Raw genomic sequence first — 16,766 nt, forward strand, 5'->3', positions numbered from 1 at the left:
ACCATTTCGCATTTGGTCATTCTGCTGTAACCTATAAACAAAGAAAGCAGAAAATGGTCACAAAAGCTGATCTTTATTCAAAATGTGTGAAGCATAATACAACATATTTTCCTCTTTAAGGGGAAACGGTATACTTTTGGTCACCATGTGGGTGTCTACATGCTTTTTTACATTGTGTATCCTGGGAGTTTGCTGGCTACAAGTTCAGAGATATGTTGGTACTCTTTTCTGAAATCCAGTGATCCAACCTCGTCCTCCAGTTCCTCCACTTCTTGAGCTTCAAAAGAGGATGTGGATTGTGCTGAAAATCCTCCAACATGGCTACGGTCCCTGGGTGAATTTTTCTTTTCACTTCTTGATACTGAAACACTTTCAGCACAAGAGCTTTGCTCCATTTTGTCACTTGCATTCGCTTGGTTTCTGGAGCAGACAGTTTGTGAGGAAGAGGGCCTCTCCACATTGCAACTGTCGGAGTCAGAGGAAAAACTGAGAGCCGATGAGCGGGTGCGAGGTTGGATGATGTGTGTGCCCATCAGAACGTGGTGAGGGGATTTCAGGGCTTTGACCGGTACAAGGTGGAGATCGGGTCTTTTCTGGAAACCTTCAGATCTTGGATTAGAAATGCAGGAATCAGGACTATCAGGAGACTTTGGAGTGTTGGCTCTTGAGGATTCATCACTGGATTCAAGACTGTCAAAGTCATCTGCATAGTTTGCGTCAATTTTGTTATTACTGCACTCTGAAAAGGAAGACTCTGGACTGTTGCTCCTGCCACTTTGCCTCTCTATGAGATCAGGGACTGAAAGTCTGAATTTGTCCCAGTCAGACTGAGAATCTGATTGATCCAGCTTGCTGTGACGCTTGTTTTTGTCTTTGCTCAGAGGAGTGCTGTCACTGTGCACACTGGGATTGGGGCTGGGAATGCATTTCAGCTCTTTCAGTGGATGAAAATCTTCTGAATCTCCTTGTGCACGACCATCTTGGGCACCCTGCTGAGTTTTTGCTTTCAGAGTGACTGTTTCTCCTAGTGCAGAGTCAACAGTGAGACTCTGCATCACTGTCTCGATGTTTTCATCTACGTTAGAGCGCCGATATAAATGTCCTCTTTTTTTGGACTTTATAGTTTTAGGGTTTGACTTTTCCTTTTCTTTTGCCGTCCTTGACTGTGTTCCACTCTTCCTTAACTCCATGCACTCACGATTGTTCACTTTGAGAGGAGAAATTTGCTTTAGCCTTAAGTTGAATGTTTTAGTTGTTCCATACGTGAGCTTCTTCCTTTGAGTTTTCCTGGATTTTAAGGTCTCTATTTGGTTGTCTGTCCTCTTCACAGGGTAAACTATGGGTGTAGAGCAGTTTCTCGGAGGAGGTAAAGGGTTTAAATTAATGCCAGAGAGATTTGTAGTTTTGTACGGGGACTGAGTTCGTGGTGAGTTTCTGTGATCGTCTGTAACCGGCTTGGTAATTTGATCAGGACTGGGATGAACGGTCAACTGTGACAGTTCAGCAACAAGAGCATTTAAAAGTGGGAGCTGCTGTAAGGCTTCCCTGAGGATATTTGTGTTGTCACTTGTCTCTTGGTGGCTTGGTGTTTTTGTAGCATGAGACATTTTCTGGTGTACCACTTTGGAAACTGAACCTTCAACTCTCTTTTTATGCTCCTCATCCCCACCGATAGAATCTTCAAACGTAAAAACTTCAGTATCTAGATTGAGTAATCTGTAATCCTGATTTTCATTCCCACTTTTTGCTTGGGCGGTATTACAATAGTAAAGATGAGGGGGGCAGAATGCAGCTAAATCCTCCTCAATAGTGTTGTTAGTTTGACCTTCAGCACAATCATCTTCCTTATAATCATCTAGTAGGATCTTTGAATCTCCTGCATCGTTACTATGGATGCTAAACTCTGACTTGTTCCCTGTGGGAGAACACATGCTCCCTGATTTCATTTTCTCCTTGAAATGTTCTTTGTGCTGACCTCCTGGGGTACTTGTGCGTTCAAACCCCCTCCCCTCTGTGATGTGTGGCAGTAAACTTGCTCCCAGACACAGAAGCTTATAACTCAGGGATATTGCTCCGATCTTCTCCCCAGAAAGGTTGCATACAGCAACGACTCCCTTCCCTGTGTGAGCAGAGGGACTGGAAAGCAGCTTGATTCTGTCCATGGCTTCAGCCAGAGATATCAGAGAGGAGCCAACCAATCTGGGGCTGCTCTCCTCACTTACATCCAGCACCATGGCGTATAGAGGGATGGCAGACAGATGGACGTGCAGAGAGTCCAGGTTCATTTTGAAGAAACAACACTTGCCTCTGTTAAAGGCGAACTCACGCTGTCCGCCCGGCTGCTTTCGCGCAGGCTGGTTAGAGTCAGCACTCTTGGATCGGTGCTGATAAATTAGCAGCGTTGGAAAATCCAGTAACCGCACACCGAGAGCTATTCTGTAGGGGACTTTGCAGTGTTTCTCGAGTCGGATATAATCCACTAACAGCTCCAATGAAAACAGAGTCTCAGGATTGTCCAACGACATCATAAAAAACTGCGTGTTTTACAGCAATAACAAGTTGCTAACCAAACAAACTAGGCGCTAATCCGCTAGCGCTTCCGGCGGCTCCATGGAAACCAAGAACTGTCGAAGAAACATGACGTCATCACGAGACACAGATATCTGGGAAATGTAGTAAAGAATGAATAAAGTTTATCATTTATTTTCTTTAAATATATTGCTTTATGCGACAGTTTTTGAGTGAAGATTTACTTAAGAGTATTTTTTTTATTGTTTTTAAGTAAAACTTTAAAAAACAAAGTAATAAGAATTCAACAAAACAAAAGGTCGTATGTTTTTGTTGTTTTTAAACAAGGTCCAATCTGATGTTCACATCCTTAAACTAAAGCCTTTTCAAACCTCCTTTTGATTGATCTTCAGCTTTCAGTCTTCTTTGATAAGATTACATCAGTACTTCACATCATGACTTAATATATTGTCCACGCTACTATATAAATGTTCACCAGGCCTATCGGGACATCTGTCCACATCTCTTACTGGACTTGATGTGTGAAAAAAGAATTTCCTCTTCATCTTGTACTTTCTGGCAAAACTGACAGTGCTTCACAGAAGTCCCCCATGTTTTACTGTGAGCATATTATTATTTTGGTGCAAACACAGTTGTTTAAATGTCAGAACTATTTCAGACTGTAACACTTCCTCCACAAAAATTTGAGATTTTTGAGAGGCCTGGATGTTTCCTTTGGAAGATATTGTCTGTTTTTCAACCTCGTCCAGACAGATTTTGTCCCTGAGATTCCATATTTTCTCCAGTTATTGACAACTGCTGTATGGATAATGCTGTACATTTTTTGGTATTCTTCTGCTGACTGATACTTTTCTGCTATGAAATGATTTTGATCTTTGTAAAATCTCGGCAAATTAAAGGATGCAAAGGAATGAATGTCTGGGAAATTATTCGAGTAAAGTTGAGGATATTCACTAAAGCTGTTCAATAGAAGACCAGATGTCTTCTTGAACTGAATCGAAACAATCTTTTTGGAGGTATTAAACTTACTTTTCATTTCCACACTTCTCTAGTTTTATTGTTTTTTTTTATTGGCCTGATGTATTATTCAAATCTTAAAAGTCATATTTTCAATAGCTATATGCAGGAAAATCATGATAATTGACAAAAATAAAAGCTTGAGGACATCAGTCTCTTTGTAATTAATCTGTAATGTGGTTCACTGAGAGATGAGTTACTAAAGTAAATCAGCTTTTCAATAATATATAGAATATTACAGCACTGTGCAGCATTTTGAAATAATTTGCCATTTTTCTACATAGTCCTCGCATCAAATCAAAAACAGCAATATGAGGATTTCTATTATTCAGTTTAGTTTGTTGGAGCAACTTTCCTTCACTTCACCAGATGGTGCCACTGTGGAGCTTAAACAATACCAGACATCAAGACAACATTACTCTGTTTACATGACGGCCTCATTGTTTGCATTTAGTCTCAACTGTGGCATTAGTCCCCATCAATATCAGTCTACATATGTGTAGAATAATAACACAGAGGACCTCTGGAAGAGTTTTTCCCAGCGTGGGTGTGGGCGGAGTCTTCCCCCCTCGTTGCGTGTTGTCATCGCAGAGATAGGTGCTGGAGTGGATGGATATCGCTATGGTCCGTGTTACTTCAGTCTGGAGGCAGGGACTGAAAGTGGGAGATGTTGGAGCGGCTCCGGCTGCCCCTGCTGGTTTCTCCCACCTCTAGGATAACTAACCCGGGTTAAAAACGGAGATAGGACGCTGGCCACACTATAAGGTAAGCTCTGAATGTCATTTTCTAGCTCTGAACCCACCAGTAAAGTGGGGGAAAGTGGACTCTGTAGGTGAAAGTAAGGAGCGAAATGGTAAGAGAGTGCAGAGTGCAGCGGAACTGGTGTAACGGTGGACACAAAGGATAAAGTTGCGCTGAGACGCTGAAGCTGTTGTAGTGTTATAGACAAAATCAAAAATAACAAAGGGACACCATGTTTAAACTGTCGTCTCTCTATAACCTGTATATTTGTGAGTACGGCTTATTATAGGTCAGTCAAACTTGATCTCTGGTTGTTTATTAAGACACATGGAAGGATACGCAGGGCCAGAACAAATTATTAAAATATTATTCCTTGATTGTATTATATTAAATGTTGACATTTGTTGATGGAGCCAGAAGCGTGCGCGTGTGCGTGCTTGCGCGCGCCTGAGCATTTTTTTGAATGAATTTATTTGGTGTATTTCTCCCATGAAAGCGGTAGGGGGCGACAAAGCCGTCATTCTTCACCTGGTTTTGTTCTAAAAAAGCCAACTCCACATCTCTATTCACACAGGTCGGGTTTAATTTTGCTCTGAATTTTGTTTTTGTTATATATTTGTTAAAAATGATTATGTAGTTGCATTGCTTTTGTCCTAGGTGGATATTGCATGTATTTATCTATTTCTTGCCTGTATGTTCAGACAAAGAAGACTTTCCCCTAACGTCACGTTTGTTTGGATTCTCCACAAATAAAAACCGACAGTCTGCATGTACAATTCATATACAATCTCGCTTTACAGCTGGCTCCTTCTGGAACCCATTCAACTCAGACTCGCTGCACGGTGTTCCCCTTTGGGAGATTAAGTCAAATATTGTTTGTCTTCCAGCTCCATATCCTTTGCTGTTTTCCTGCAGGAAGTTTAGCCTTTACACTAACAAAAAAAATTCCCAATAAAAGGGGAAATAAAGAGGCCCCATCTCCAGTTGGAGGAAAGCAGTCAGTTTTAATCTAAGATTTCTTTGCTTAATTTTCACTCCTTTGATTTATTTCCCCCTTTTTTCGCACAGATTTAGCAGAGTTCTCTCTCTTTCTCCTGGAGAGCTCAGATCAATGTGAGAGCAATATTTTTCACAGGGTTTAATGTCTGGGAAAGATTAGTTTTCTGTGGGGCTGTGCTGAGTTAAGTATAGGCACAGGAGTGTTTTAATATCGCTAAAGCCTCTCTGTAGCCTGTAATAGCGTTCAACATTTCTTTTCCTCTGACTCTAGAAATGGACTGGCTGAACTCCAGCTACCACAAGTTTGCTTCTCATGGAGGCAATATTTCAAATGACTGTTAACCCAAATGGCTGTAAGTACATCTGTAGTGAGGTGTGAGGAAATCTGCTGTTACTGTGGATGAAACTTTACCCACATGCACATTGATTTAAATCACTGTGCTTGAGCCTTTGTTTTGTTTTGTTTTTTTTAAAACTGGGATTTAGATGCCTGTGTTTTGTCAACGGCACTGAAGGGGATATCAGAATAGGAGGGTTTGTATCAGAATCAGAACCTTTTATGAGTCCCTGAGGGAAATGTTGTTGTTATAGTTGCTCAGTATAAATGTACATATGAGGAATCAGAAAAACAGTAGGAGCTGCTCAGTGGTAACATTGATGCCAGTCTGGTGTGTTTCTCCATGGAGCTTGGATGCTCTGACTGTAAGTGTGGGATCTCTCCAGGTACTCCGGCGTTCTCCCACAGCTTAATTAAAAGCATCACTGTTTGGTTAATTGGTCTCTCTAAATTGTCTTTAGGTATGAGTGTGAGCATAAAGGTTTGTCTTCCAGACAAACCTGCAAGGATAGACGAATGGAAGATTTAAAAAACAACATACTCTTAAACAAATAAACTCTCCATACTCTTGTTTTTAGCTGAACAGTATCAGCAGAAGTAGCTTGGGTGTGAATTTTCATTTGGGAGGAATTGTTGCATTTTCTAAAGCAAGCTCATAGAACTGCAGCAAAGACTGATTACCATGGACCTACATGATAACCGATTTGTGGTGTAGCTTTCTGAATTCTGCTGGGTCTTTATCTGCAATCATGCTTTTGTTTGAAGAGACTTAGACGAACGCTCCACATGGGGTGAGTAAATGGAAAAAATGCTTTTAAATACAGTGGTGGATCTATGATGCTATGTGACTCCGATGGCTAGAATGCATAAACTTTTGAAATACAAGATTTTAAATAAAAATCTGTTGGGCCGCTTATGGTGCGTTTGCACCAAACGCATTTTCACATCTGGTTTACATTCAAAGTCTATGTGGAGGCACGTCGAGGCACGTCGAGGGCCGTTGAGGCGCGTTTTGAGTATGTAGTGCGGCGTGATTTGAACCGTTTTGAGCGGTTGACGCGTCAAGAGCTTCCAATGAGTCCAACGGACACGTCTGACGCGCCCTCGATGTGCCACCACATAGACTTTGAATGTATACTAGATGTGCGAAACGCTAGGCGTAGAGCAAAATGCCAAGCATCTTTATTCAAAGTGCACATGCGTTGAATTTGAAGCGTCAAACGTGTTTTTGACAAATGTAACACGTTTGGTTTGAATGCACCAAAATGAGTAATTATTAGGTCTTTCAGCAGAAAAAGGAACAGACACATATGGTCATATAAACATAGAAATGATTCATAAGACACTAAATAATTCACTTTGATACCCGTTTCAGTCATCCCCAGACATTAATCCTATAGAAAATCTGTATGTGATCCTAAGTAAAGAGTCCATTAGGGAGGAGAAAGGGCCAGAGACTGTGCAAAGAAGAATAATCCACATCAGTGTGTGATCCAGTCTCATGAAATCCTATATAAGAGAAGCCAAAGTGCTTCCTGATATGACTCTTTACCAGTGGTATCCACTATGGAATTGGTTCAAGAGAGATAAAATAATAAAGACAAGAGTTTGTGCATTGTGGAATAAAAAATGCAGTTTCAGGAAACCCATCTCTGTAGCTGGCAGCAGCCAGAGAGAGACATACTCAGCAGCCTCGATAATGGCAGTGACATGGTTAGGTCTTTCAGTCTTCGCCTCAATAGAGATTTTCTGCATTGTGCCATTAGCAAGGTGCACAGGGGGCTTTGAAGAAGAAATATGTTTTCATCTATTTCTATTAACACCTTCTGCATCACGAACTAGACAATGGGTGATTGAGGCAGACAGATATGTCTTCAGAAATAAATAATGTGCACAGTGTGTTCTCAGCTAAACAATAAGCCACCTGTCAAGTTTGGACGAGAATCGGCTTCCCGGGACAAGCCTGCAGGCCATATCCAGTTGTTATCATTGCTGAGCTGCTTAGGGTGTCTCCTGGTTTGTGGCCTTGGAGACGCCCTGCTAGAGTTACAGCTTCTATCTTTGGTTTGGGAGAAAGAGGTGGTTGGGAAATGTGTTACTACCATACACAGATTACTTAAGCTTGTGGCCGATTTTATTGTTCTGGCTTCCCTCCTGTTTGTGTGTTTTCTCACGGTGCTTTCCTGCTGCTGGGATGACTAGTCATGATGTTGGGCTAAATCGGGAAAAAAAGCCGTTAAAGGTCTAGGGTTCGAACCACAGGGGTGTTTCTTTTTTTTTTTTTAAATGTCATTATAAACCAGGGAAGCCTGCCAAAGCATGTGGCAGGTGAATTTCTGACAGATCCCACATCCCGTGCATGTGACGAGGATCAGGCGAACCTGGTCTGGTGTGTGCCAGCTGACTGGCTGTGAGTGTCTGGTGAGCAGACAGCCACAATAGACCACCCCCTTCTTCTACCTCCTCCAACCAAATCCTATTGCATCAGTGGAGGGGGGGAGGTCACATGCTGCCTGCTGCTGTTTGGACAGACAGTTTTTCTTCTGGTCATTTTATCAGCCTTTGTTTTGATTGCTGTCTGGATTTATAGAAGGATTTAAGCCCATCCATCCCTGTTAGGGAAAGCAAAGATGAAGTCATTTAGATGATTTAAAGATTGATGTCTTGGGGAGCGCTCACAAGAGATATGTGTAGGATGAGGAGTTTATTAATGATGATGAAATGCCAAAACGATTCACCTCAACAATGTTGATGGTGTGTTTTAATATCCTCCATGTGACTCACTGAAAAATGCAAAGTAAACTACCAAAAGCTTATGGTGATCTCATATTAGATTTTGCTGGATATCTGAAGATTATTCAGCATGTATTTCTGCTCAAGGGTTGCATATGTCGCTGTTCACCTCAGCGAATCAAAACAAAAAAAGGAGCCAAATGATTCCTTTATCTCTGGTACCAATGAGGTCTTACAGCCTGCGGTGTGTTTCTTGAGAATATGTGTGCTGCTCTGCTGTGCCTCATTGCTTGCTTAGTAATTTGTGTTCAGAAGCTGCGTGTTTGTTATAGATGTGTTTGAGGAGATCGAGTGGAGCAGGAACAGATGGACGATGAATTTAAAAAACATAGCGCTTCTGGTGCTTTACATGGTGTTTGGGGATGTCTTTTCAGCATCTGTTTGCTGTTCTAGTTTTGCAAGTAGATTTTAGCTGTTTCTACAACTTTGACAGAAACATGTACCTCATCCTGGTTAACACCTTTTATCTTTTATACCATTATTTCTAGTGATCTTCTGCTGCACGTAGACTGTCTAGAGAGACTTTGGCAATGCTTGGTCTCTCCAGACAAGTGGTTATTGGTGGTGTAACAATACCTAAAATTCAGCTTCACCAGACTTTTAATTGAAGGGTGTACACAATGTTGCAACAATGTTATTTTGTTTTTTTATATATATCCTGGAAATATGCATTTGTGAGTAGAGAGTAGAATTTCTCAGCATCTTACCATCAGCATATGAATGGCTGAATGCCTGAATGTAGTGTAAATTGCTTTGGAGCCCTCTGGATCAAATAAACTGCTATACAAGTGACATACTTTATGTCACCAAAACCTGAGCTTTTAGCAGAGATTTGCCCACTTTTTAGAGCCTTCTGTAAATCACTAAGTGAGAAAATAAAACCTGAAAAGACTTGGAAAATATGTGGATATATTTTGGGTTAAAGCTTTCAGCCCTCCTGTTGTATTTTACACTTGGGAGCATGCAGTGGGCATTATGATTGTGTTTTGTGTCATGAAAGCATCATGATACGCAGCTTAAGCCAGTTTAAACCCGCCTGTTGATAATGACCTATTGACTCGACACCAGTTTTCTGGGCTAAGCTCCATATGACTGACCTTTAGACCTACACATGATCCTCACTGTATTCCTGTGATGTATAGAAAGTTAACCCATATTTACTACTGTATCTTCTACCTTTTTTTTTTCCAGAAAAGAAAGTTATTGCCACTGTGATCTTCAGACACAACCCCAAGTCTTTGTGGTTCACAAATGATTATTATAAATACTGGTAAATTTAAGAATGAACATCTGTTGAGTTTTGCTAATTTTCATTCACTGTTGTAAATACCAAATTTGTATTATTTATAGTTTAATCTATCAGAGCAAAACATTACAAATGCTTCCAGTAAAGTAGTGAGCTGGGAAGGATCACTCATTGTAATAATGTAACAATACCCCTCCAAAAAGACATTATGCTCATACATTATGGGTATCTGCTAGTCAGGCATATTGGAAAACGTCTCTCTCAAAGATGAATTATGTCTGCACCCTGGGTTCCCCCAGGAACTCATTAGTGTCTGTATCTGGAATGCTGGAGAAAAGGCCTCCGAAAGTTGCTGACCCACCCCACGTGTTTTGTCTACATGTCTGTCAGTGCAGCACAATGAAGGGAATAAGAGCTGGTCAGTCATTAACCCCGCGGCCACTGAGTCCAAGGACCAGCGGTGACCCATGGGGTTAACACGGTCTGTGCTCCTCTCAGCAGACCCACGCCGTTGGCATGACTGACCTCTGTAGGCCGTGGCCGGCCTCCAATGGGAGATAAGTAGGGATTTGATTTAGTGCCGATGTGCATACCTTCTTCCTACTGTAGCGAGAAAGAAAGAGCCTGTTGATAAACAGACTGATGACGGACTGCATGCCATTATGGCTAAAACACCTACAGCATTATGACCACCTGGTTAGGGATCAGTAAAACCCCCTTTTTCCTTAAAAACTTTGGTCAGCCTTGATCTTTTTTTCTTTTTTCTTTTCTTTTTTTTTTTTGCTGAGGATATATCATAATTTAAAATAAAACCACAATATTTCTTGTCAAGGACCAGGCGAAGCCACAATGGCTTCACCTGGTCCAGTAAGTTTCTCCATATTGTGACTACAGCTCTAGTTAATACTACTTAACACCAGTGACACTCAATGAAGTTCATATTCCAGCACTTTAATTAATCTCCTGAACTCTCGTGGTACGTCCCTCTTTTGGTCGTTTTTCCTTTCAGGTTTCGTCTGAAAGTGATTTGATTCATCTGCAAAAGCTCAATCATTCCACTCTGCTTTTAAAATGTTCATCCAAACAATTGCCCAAGAATCCTGCAATTCCTTTTAGCCACTTACTTTTACTCTGTCACTGTATTTGCTGTTCCTTTTAGTCTTTTATGAGGTTTTTATTGAGTCATTTCTCTAAACCTCCCTTACCCAAAAATACTTAAAATGTTCTAGAGGTTCTTTTGTAGATCAAATGATTTTAAGCCTATCAGAAAATAAAAGAACTCCATGATTCATTGCTATGCATTTAACAGTCTGCAGCTGTTAAATATTTGAGTAATGGAGTACTGTGTTCAATAGTTAATTGGTTATTGAATAACTGGATATGCATGTGCTACATCAAGATCTTTTTAATCTGCAGTATGTACTTACATTTACAATAACAGTTTCCATTTTAGGTGCAATGGAACGGGGAAATGTCCAGTCAACATAGGAAAAGGCAATCACTGTAATGGTGCCAGACGCACGAAACACCAAACGCGTTTCGTGCTGGTTTACATTCAAAGTCTGTGTCGAGGTTCGTCGAGGGCCCATCACAGCACGTTTCGCTCATCTAGCACAGCGTGATTTGAAGCGTTTGGAACATTTTGAGCGTCTGACACAGCCAACAAATAAGCCAGCAACGGAAAACAATGGCTATAGCAATTTTGACGCATCTGATGCGTCGCCACATAAGGTGCGTTCACACTAAAATGCACCTGACGCTTCAAGTTTGACGTGTGTGCACTTTGAATGCAGACACTGGACATTTTGCTCTTCACTTAGCGCTTTGCACGTCTGGTTCATGTTCAAAGTCTATGTGGAGGTGCGTCAAGTGCTTCAAATTGTGCCACTCTAGATACACGACGGACCCTTGATGCGCCTCCACATAGACTTTGAATGTAAAGTAGATTTGCCTGATGTTTGAAACATGTTTGGTGTGGAGCAAAATGTCAAGTGTCTGCATTCAAAGTGCACATGCTTGGGCGTAACGCCTTTGGTGTGAACGCTCCATAAAAGCTAAATGGACTCAGGGACACACATTATATTCACAGGTTGGTAGATTGGATGGTTCCCCCATTTTTAACCCAGTCTTAGTCCTTACTACCTTTCGAAGCACTTTTAAAATAGAAAGTACAGTCATACCCTATTAGCCTGATAAGTTAAAGTCAAAAGTTGTATAAAAATCAAGAATCATCGCTCACTAGCTGTCAGATTGAACCAAATATCCATGGGATGAGTTTCCTCAGAGTTTGAAAGTACACCAACTTGGGTCCAAATGGGGGATAATTGTAATTAACAACTCAAATGGAGCAGAGCCGTGACAGATGCAGCTCTTTAATGTGGTTGGTGAGTCACTGAAGCATCACTGCTGGGCCCGTATCCTTCACTTAACCTCACCATAATGCTGTTGAGCTGAAATTTGGATTAGTGAACATTGAGGGGTTAAACTGTTGGGTTTCTCTTTGAGATAACCCAGTTTTCAAAAACAACTAAGGTTAAATTGGATGCAAGTGTCAGAATTTCCTCTGTAGACGTCAAACTAAAATGAGAAGTATATTATGCTGTGAAGCTTCATGTGATTTTTTTTTTCCATTTGTTTTTTGTAAGTGGTCATGTTTTTGCTTTGTTCCCACTGTGAAATCTGAAAGGTTTCTCGGTTTCAGCCTTTTTCGCAGGAAGGAACTTTCTCCCAAACAGACATTTATCAATTGTGAGAGAGTGTCTGTTTTTCTTTGTTGGTTCCTTTCATGTTGCCAGCTCACTGACATGAGACAAATGAGAAAGTGTCGCTATGGCCTGTAGTCTGTCATTGTCTATGGTGAGCTATTCTCAGTTGTGTTCACTTTGGTCCATAAATCAAATGATAATTAGTTTAGTTGTCCTGGGAATCTCACTCGCTATAACTGGTTGCTTTCTTTGTTTTTGTTGGGGGTTTTCCTGTGGAGTTCAAAGTAATGTGGTGCAATGTAATATTCACATTTGATTAATTGCTTGGTATTTTTAACCAACTGCAGGTTAATTATGATGCTTTTCTAGTGAAACAGCTTTATTGTTGTATGACATATTATACTGTCTACCCAATTATTTTTTTTTTTTTGTAATTTGTTTCATTTTAAATGTATTTAGAAATAAAAAATGTACTAGGAGGTTGCCAATGAAATGCTAAATAATTGACAATTTCATGGATATTAAATTTCTTTTTACCTGAGTGGGTAATATAGTAGTATTGTGAAATCGGTTAAACTTTAATTTTGGTTTTATTTTTGCCTCCAAATAATTAGATGTTAGAAGAATCACCTGTCGTATGTCATGTCATCCAAGCTGCAGTGGGAGTTGATTTAAAAAATCCTTGGTTGGCAATTTCTAAACAAATTGCCTGTGTTCAGTTTCCATGGTAACCAATTGGAGTAGTGGTGTAGTCTCCATTTCTTCCATTACTGCTTTGAATTTTAACACCTTGTCGTCAGCCTTTTAGCCCAACCAGTTGGTTTCAGTTTTTTATACTTTTCTGTTCATTTCATACCTATAAATAAAAAAATAAAAAAAAATTTTTTTTTTTGGTCTGGCGTTGAAATCGCATCAAAATATTTGATGGTTTGAACAACTTGAATTTGACTCAGAGAACAGGGAATTGAATCCTTAAGTAGCTGAAAAAATATTTATTCAAATGTTATGCAAAAATAAACACTGATAATGGAACACAAAAAATATATAAAAATGTATACAATTTTTCACATCTGTGACTATCACAGCTCATAACAAATGAGACCAAACTCTTTTTTTCACAGTTAAACATGCCTGTTCAGTTGTACAGCCCTTCTAACATATTATTAATTCATAACTTTGTATTTTAATTTTGTAACTATAGATGAACACATTTTTAAACATGATGATTTTTAGTAGTTTCATAAATTATTTAAACAAATGCACATAACAGCTAAATATCATGTCTATTTTATATTTAATGATATATATTTTTTTATTACCCTCTGCTTTGATTCTTGGTCATGCAGCTTTTCCTCTATAACACATGTATTACTTCAATACTTCATCAAAAGCTATTTTTATCCTTATCAAAGACTGAAAAATTGCCAAACACAGCCATTCTGACAGATTGAAGGAAACTCATCCAGCTTTTTTCCGTCTTCAGTCCTTCGTCGGTTGCGTCTGAAGCAGTTTTTGTGTATTTCTGACCTCCAGCAGTAATTGGATGAGAATAACAGCAGGTAATTTAGCAAACCTCTAGCTGTACGAGTGGTTTAAACTGCCCTTGCTTTATATTAACACTGTGATGACATTGGAGCTGGCAGAGACACAAAGCTGCAAAACAAACAAAGGGACTCAATGAGTTCAGCTTTGTTAGAGTAAATGATGGAGCCGAATGCAGTGGTCCATTAAAACATGTCACACTATTTCTGTCATGAGCTGTTGGCAGCTCTGACCAACTGGAGCTTTTGCATCTCCTTCCAGAGTTTCTGTCATCAACCTTTAGGTCAGGGCCAGTTTGTGTTGGCTATGATCATTGTATAGCTTTGTTATCATTAAAAAACAAATATTCCACCTCTTGTTGTTTCAGTTTACAAAGGACGTTGGAATCATACATATGATTAACTCAGGGCTTCGCTGTGTAGGGTTTTAACCACTTAGTGCGGCACAAAAATGTCTGCGTGCAACGATGCCTGTGGCTTTTTCTTGTTGCAGAGACACAGTAGTCTGTGAATATTTTAGACAAGCCTGAGATGCTGCATTCACTGTGTACGGGGAAACCCTTTTACGCAAAGTAGAGGGGCTTGGGAAAGCAGAAAGGAGCAGAACTATGCATGGCTGCCAGTCGCTCTGGCCTTTTTCTTATACTTACGGCTGCTGCAGCCGTATGATGTGTTTAAGGAGCGCCAGCCAAGCAGAACTAACTCAAAGCCAGAGTAGCATTCAATTTCACTATACCTTATTTTACAACATCATTCTACGTCGTTTGTAAATGCTGTTGACGGAGGATAATGATCTGGAGTGGCTGTGGCCTGATTTTGGGTTTCTTTTTTCCTCCTACTTCCGTAATCGGAGAGTCTGTCAATGTGGAAGAGGTCGACCGCTCCCCTCCTCCCCTCAGGATAAAGTGTTTTCAAAGCTGCTGCGGTTGTTTGGAAGTTAGCCACAGGGGGTGAGATGATGTGGGATCCAGAGCTGGAGGGGAAGAGCTGAATGCCAGCCTGTAAGTGAGTTTGTTGCCTTAAAAGACGAAGCAGCAAGAGAAAAGGAGATTACATAACAGAATAAGTCAAACAGAGTCCCAGACACTATGTTCACTTTCCCAACAAGAGATCATTGTGTATCTGAATCTTACAATGCCCAGCAGCTACACTGCGTCCATTCATTGCTCACCTACCCCAGGCCGTGTTTACTGGAAGCCTTGGAAGCTCTTTGAAATGTAAACAGGACTGTGAGGCCATATACAGTTCAGCAGCGCCGAGCTGCAAGCGTCCGGGCCAAAACCCAACACACAGCAGCAGGACAGACTGCCAGGTGCTGCAGCAGCTGTATAATTACACTGTTCTCATCTGATTTAAAAGTTTAGAGTAAACATGCAAACACAAAGGGTCAAAGGTTAATGTAAGCTTTCAGCATGTTGACAAATGTAAATATATTTAACTGTATTTCTTCCCCAGTTCATTGTATTTTTTTTTTTGCCGAACTGTGTAAACATCAGATAAACAGATTATTACTGCATACATACTTATCTGTGTAAATCCACCACCTGTATATAAATCCCTGAACTTTAATCTGTACATACATTTATTTTTAAATGAAGAACTAAAACATAAAACGTAATGCTGTTGCTAATAAATGGTGCCACTTATTTTCTTAAAGTACTCAGTTAAAACTGCAAGAGTTAAGATCAGTTAAAGTTCATCCAAATGGTCAAATATGTTCACAATATGCAAAGCGTGAAAATATAACACCTAATCAAATATTACGTTGTAACCCCTTAGGCTACGTAATTAGTATATTTTTTTTCCTAATCTGCAAATGTCAAAATGGAAAGAAAAAAATGGCATGGAGGAAAATGACCAACAACTTGCCAGATATAAAAAGCAAATTGTCACTGTTGGATAAAAATTTTTTTTTCTTTCTTTTCTTTTTTGCCAGCATCAATTTTGTTGATCAATCTTTACTTCAGTATTGAGTCAAAAGCAAAGATAGTTTCCGACTTTCACCACGCAATGTAAATGTATATTTATATTTTCTTAATGGAAAAGTAACTTTGGGTGGCAACATGGTAGAGGAAAACTTGAAGCAAAAGTTTAAAGTTTTTAGGCCTGTCATGCTTCAGTCTCCATTTTGCATGGGGTTACCCTTTAGCTACACATGTGGCCATTAGAGCTGCGTAATAATATCGATTTTCCGATATATATCGATATTTTCTTTCCTAGAAAAAAATTGATATTCATCCGCAAGTATCATAACATCCAACTGTCACCTTGCTCACTCACTGCTTGCTTCACCAGGAGAGTGATTAGGTCATCAGGCTTAGAGTGATTCCTTCAGATGTTAAGTGTCAAGGTTAAAAAGGTATCAAACTATTCAGAGCAGGGTACTTGATGCACTTTATTTACTTTACAAATGCATGTAAGCTACAGTGTGTACTGTTTCAATTAAAAGAAACATGGTTTCTCACCACTTCTTTGATTCACTTTGTCCAGCTGTCGACTTTTAAGTCTGTGTCAATGTCCAACCAGAGCCAGGTATTGTGAAGTTGGTGCTTTTAATCAGTTTTCAGTTAAATTAATTCAATCCAACTCTATAACAGTCACAAAATGTCACCAAAATCACTCTGTCCCTCTAAAATCTTTCAGAAAATCGCAAAAGTGTAGTGAATTGTATCGTTTGCCGAATATTGCAATATATATTGTATCGTGGGCAGAATATTGTGTATCGTATCGTACCGTGAGATTATTGTATCCCTACAGCCCTAGTGGCCATCAAGTCGCCCATGATCCAATGTCTCAGTTGGTGACATTTGCCATTTTCCGGGGTCATTTAATTATTTCCTGCCATTAAGCCAAATTAT

At 40.0% G+C, this 16,766-nt stretch overlaps 2 protein-coding genes across 6 annotated transcripts in view; one reads left to right on the top strand and one right to left on the bottom strand.

Moving 5' to 3' along the window:
• Positions 1-54: 54 nt before the first annotated feature.
• map10 (microtubule associated protein 10) lies at positions 55-2,820 on the bottom strand. The gene has a single exon (XM_016671115.1). It carries the CDS (start codon positions 2,526-2,528, stop codon positions 168-170), a length of 2,361 nt encoding a protein of 786 aa, XP_016526601.1. The 5' UTR covers positions 2,529-2,820; the 3' UTR covers positions 55-167.
• Positions 2,821-4,014: 1,194 nt separating this feature from the next.
• The window catches only part of LOC103137653 (signal-induced proliferation-associated 1-like protein 2), a 120,767-nt gene continuing 108,015 nt past the window's right edge, over positions 4,015-16,766 (top strand). For 3 of the 5 annotated variants that reach the window (XR_001662035.1, XR_001662036.1, XM_016671181.1), the window contains exon 1: positions 4,015-4,311. The gene's annotated coding sequence lies outside the window, so the exon portion shown is untranslated. The remainder of the gene's footprint in view (positions 4,312-16,766) is intronic. The other 2 variants (XR_001662038.1, XM_016671182.1) reach the window with 1 other exon arrangement.

This window comes from Poecilia formosa, unplaced genomic scaffold (genome assembly GCF_000485575.1).
Source record: "Poecilia formosa unplaced genomic scaffold, Poecilia_formosa-5.1.2 Scaffold42, whole genome shotgun sequence".
NCBI lineage: Eukaryota > Metazoa > Chordata > Actinopteri > Cyprinodontiformes > Poeciliidae > Poecilia > Poecilia formosa.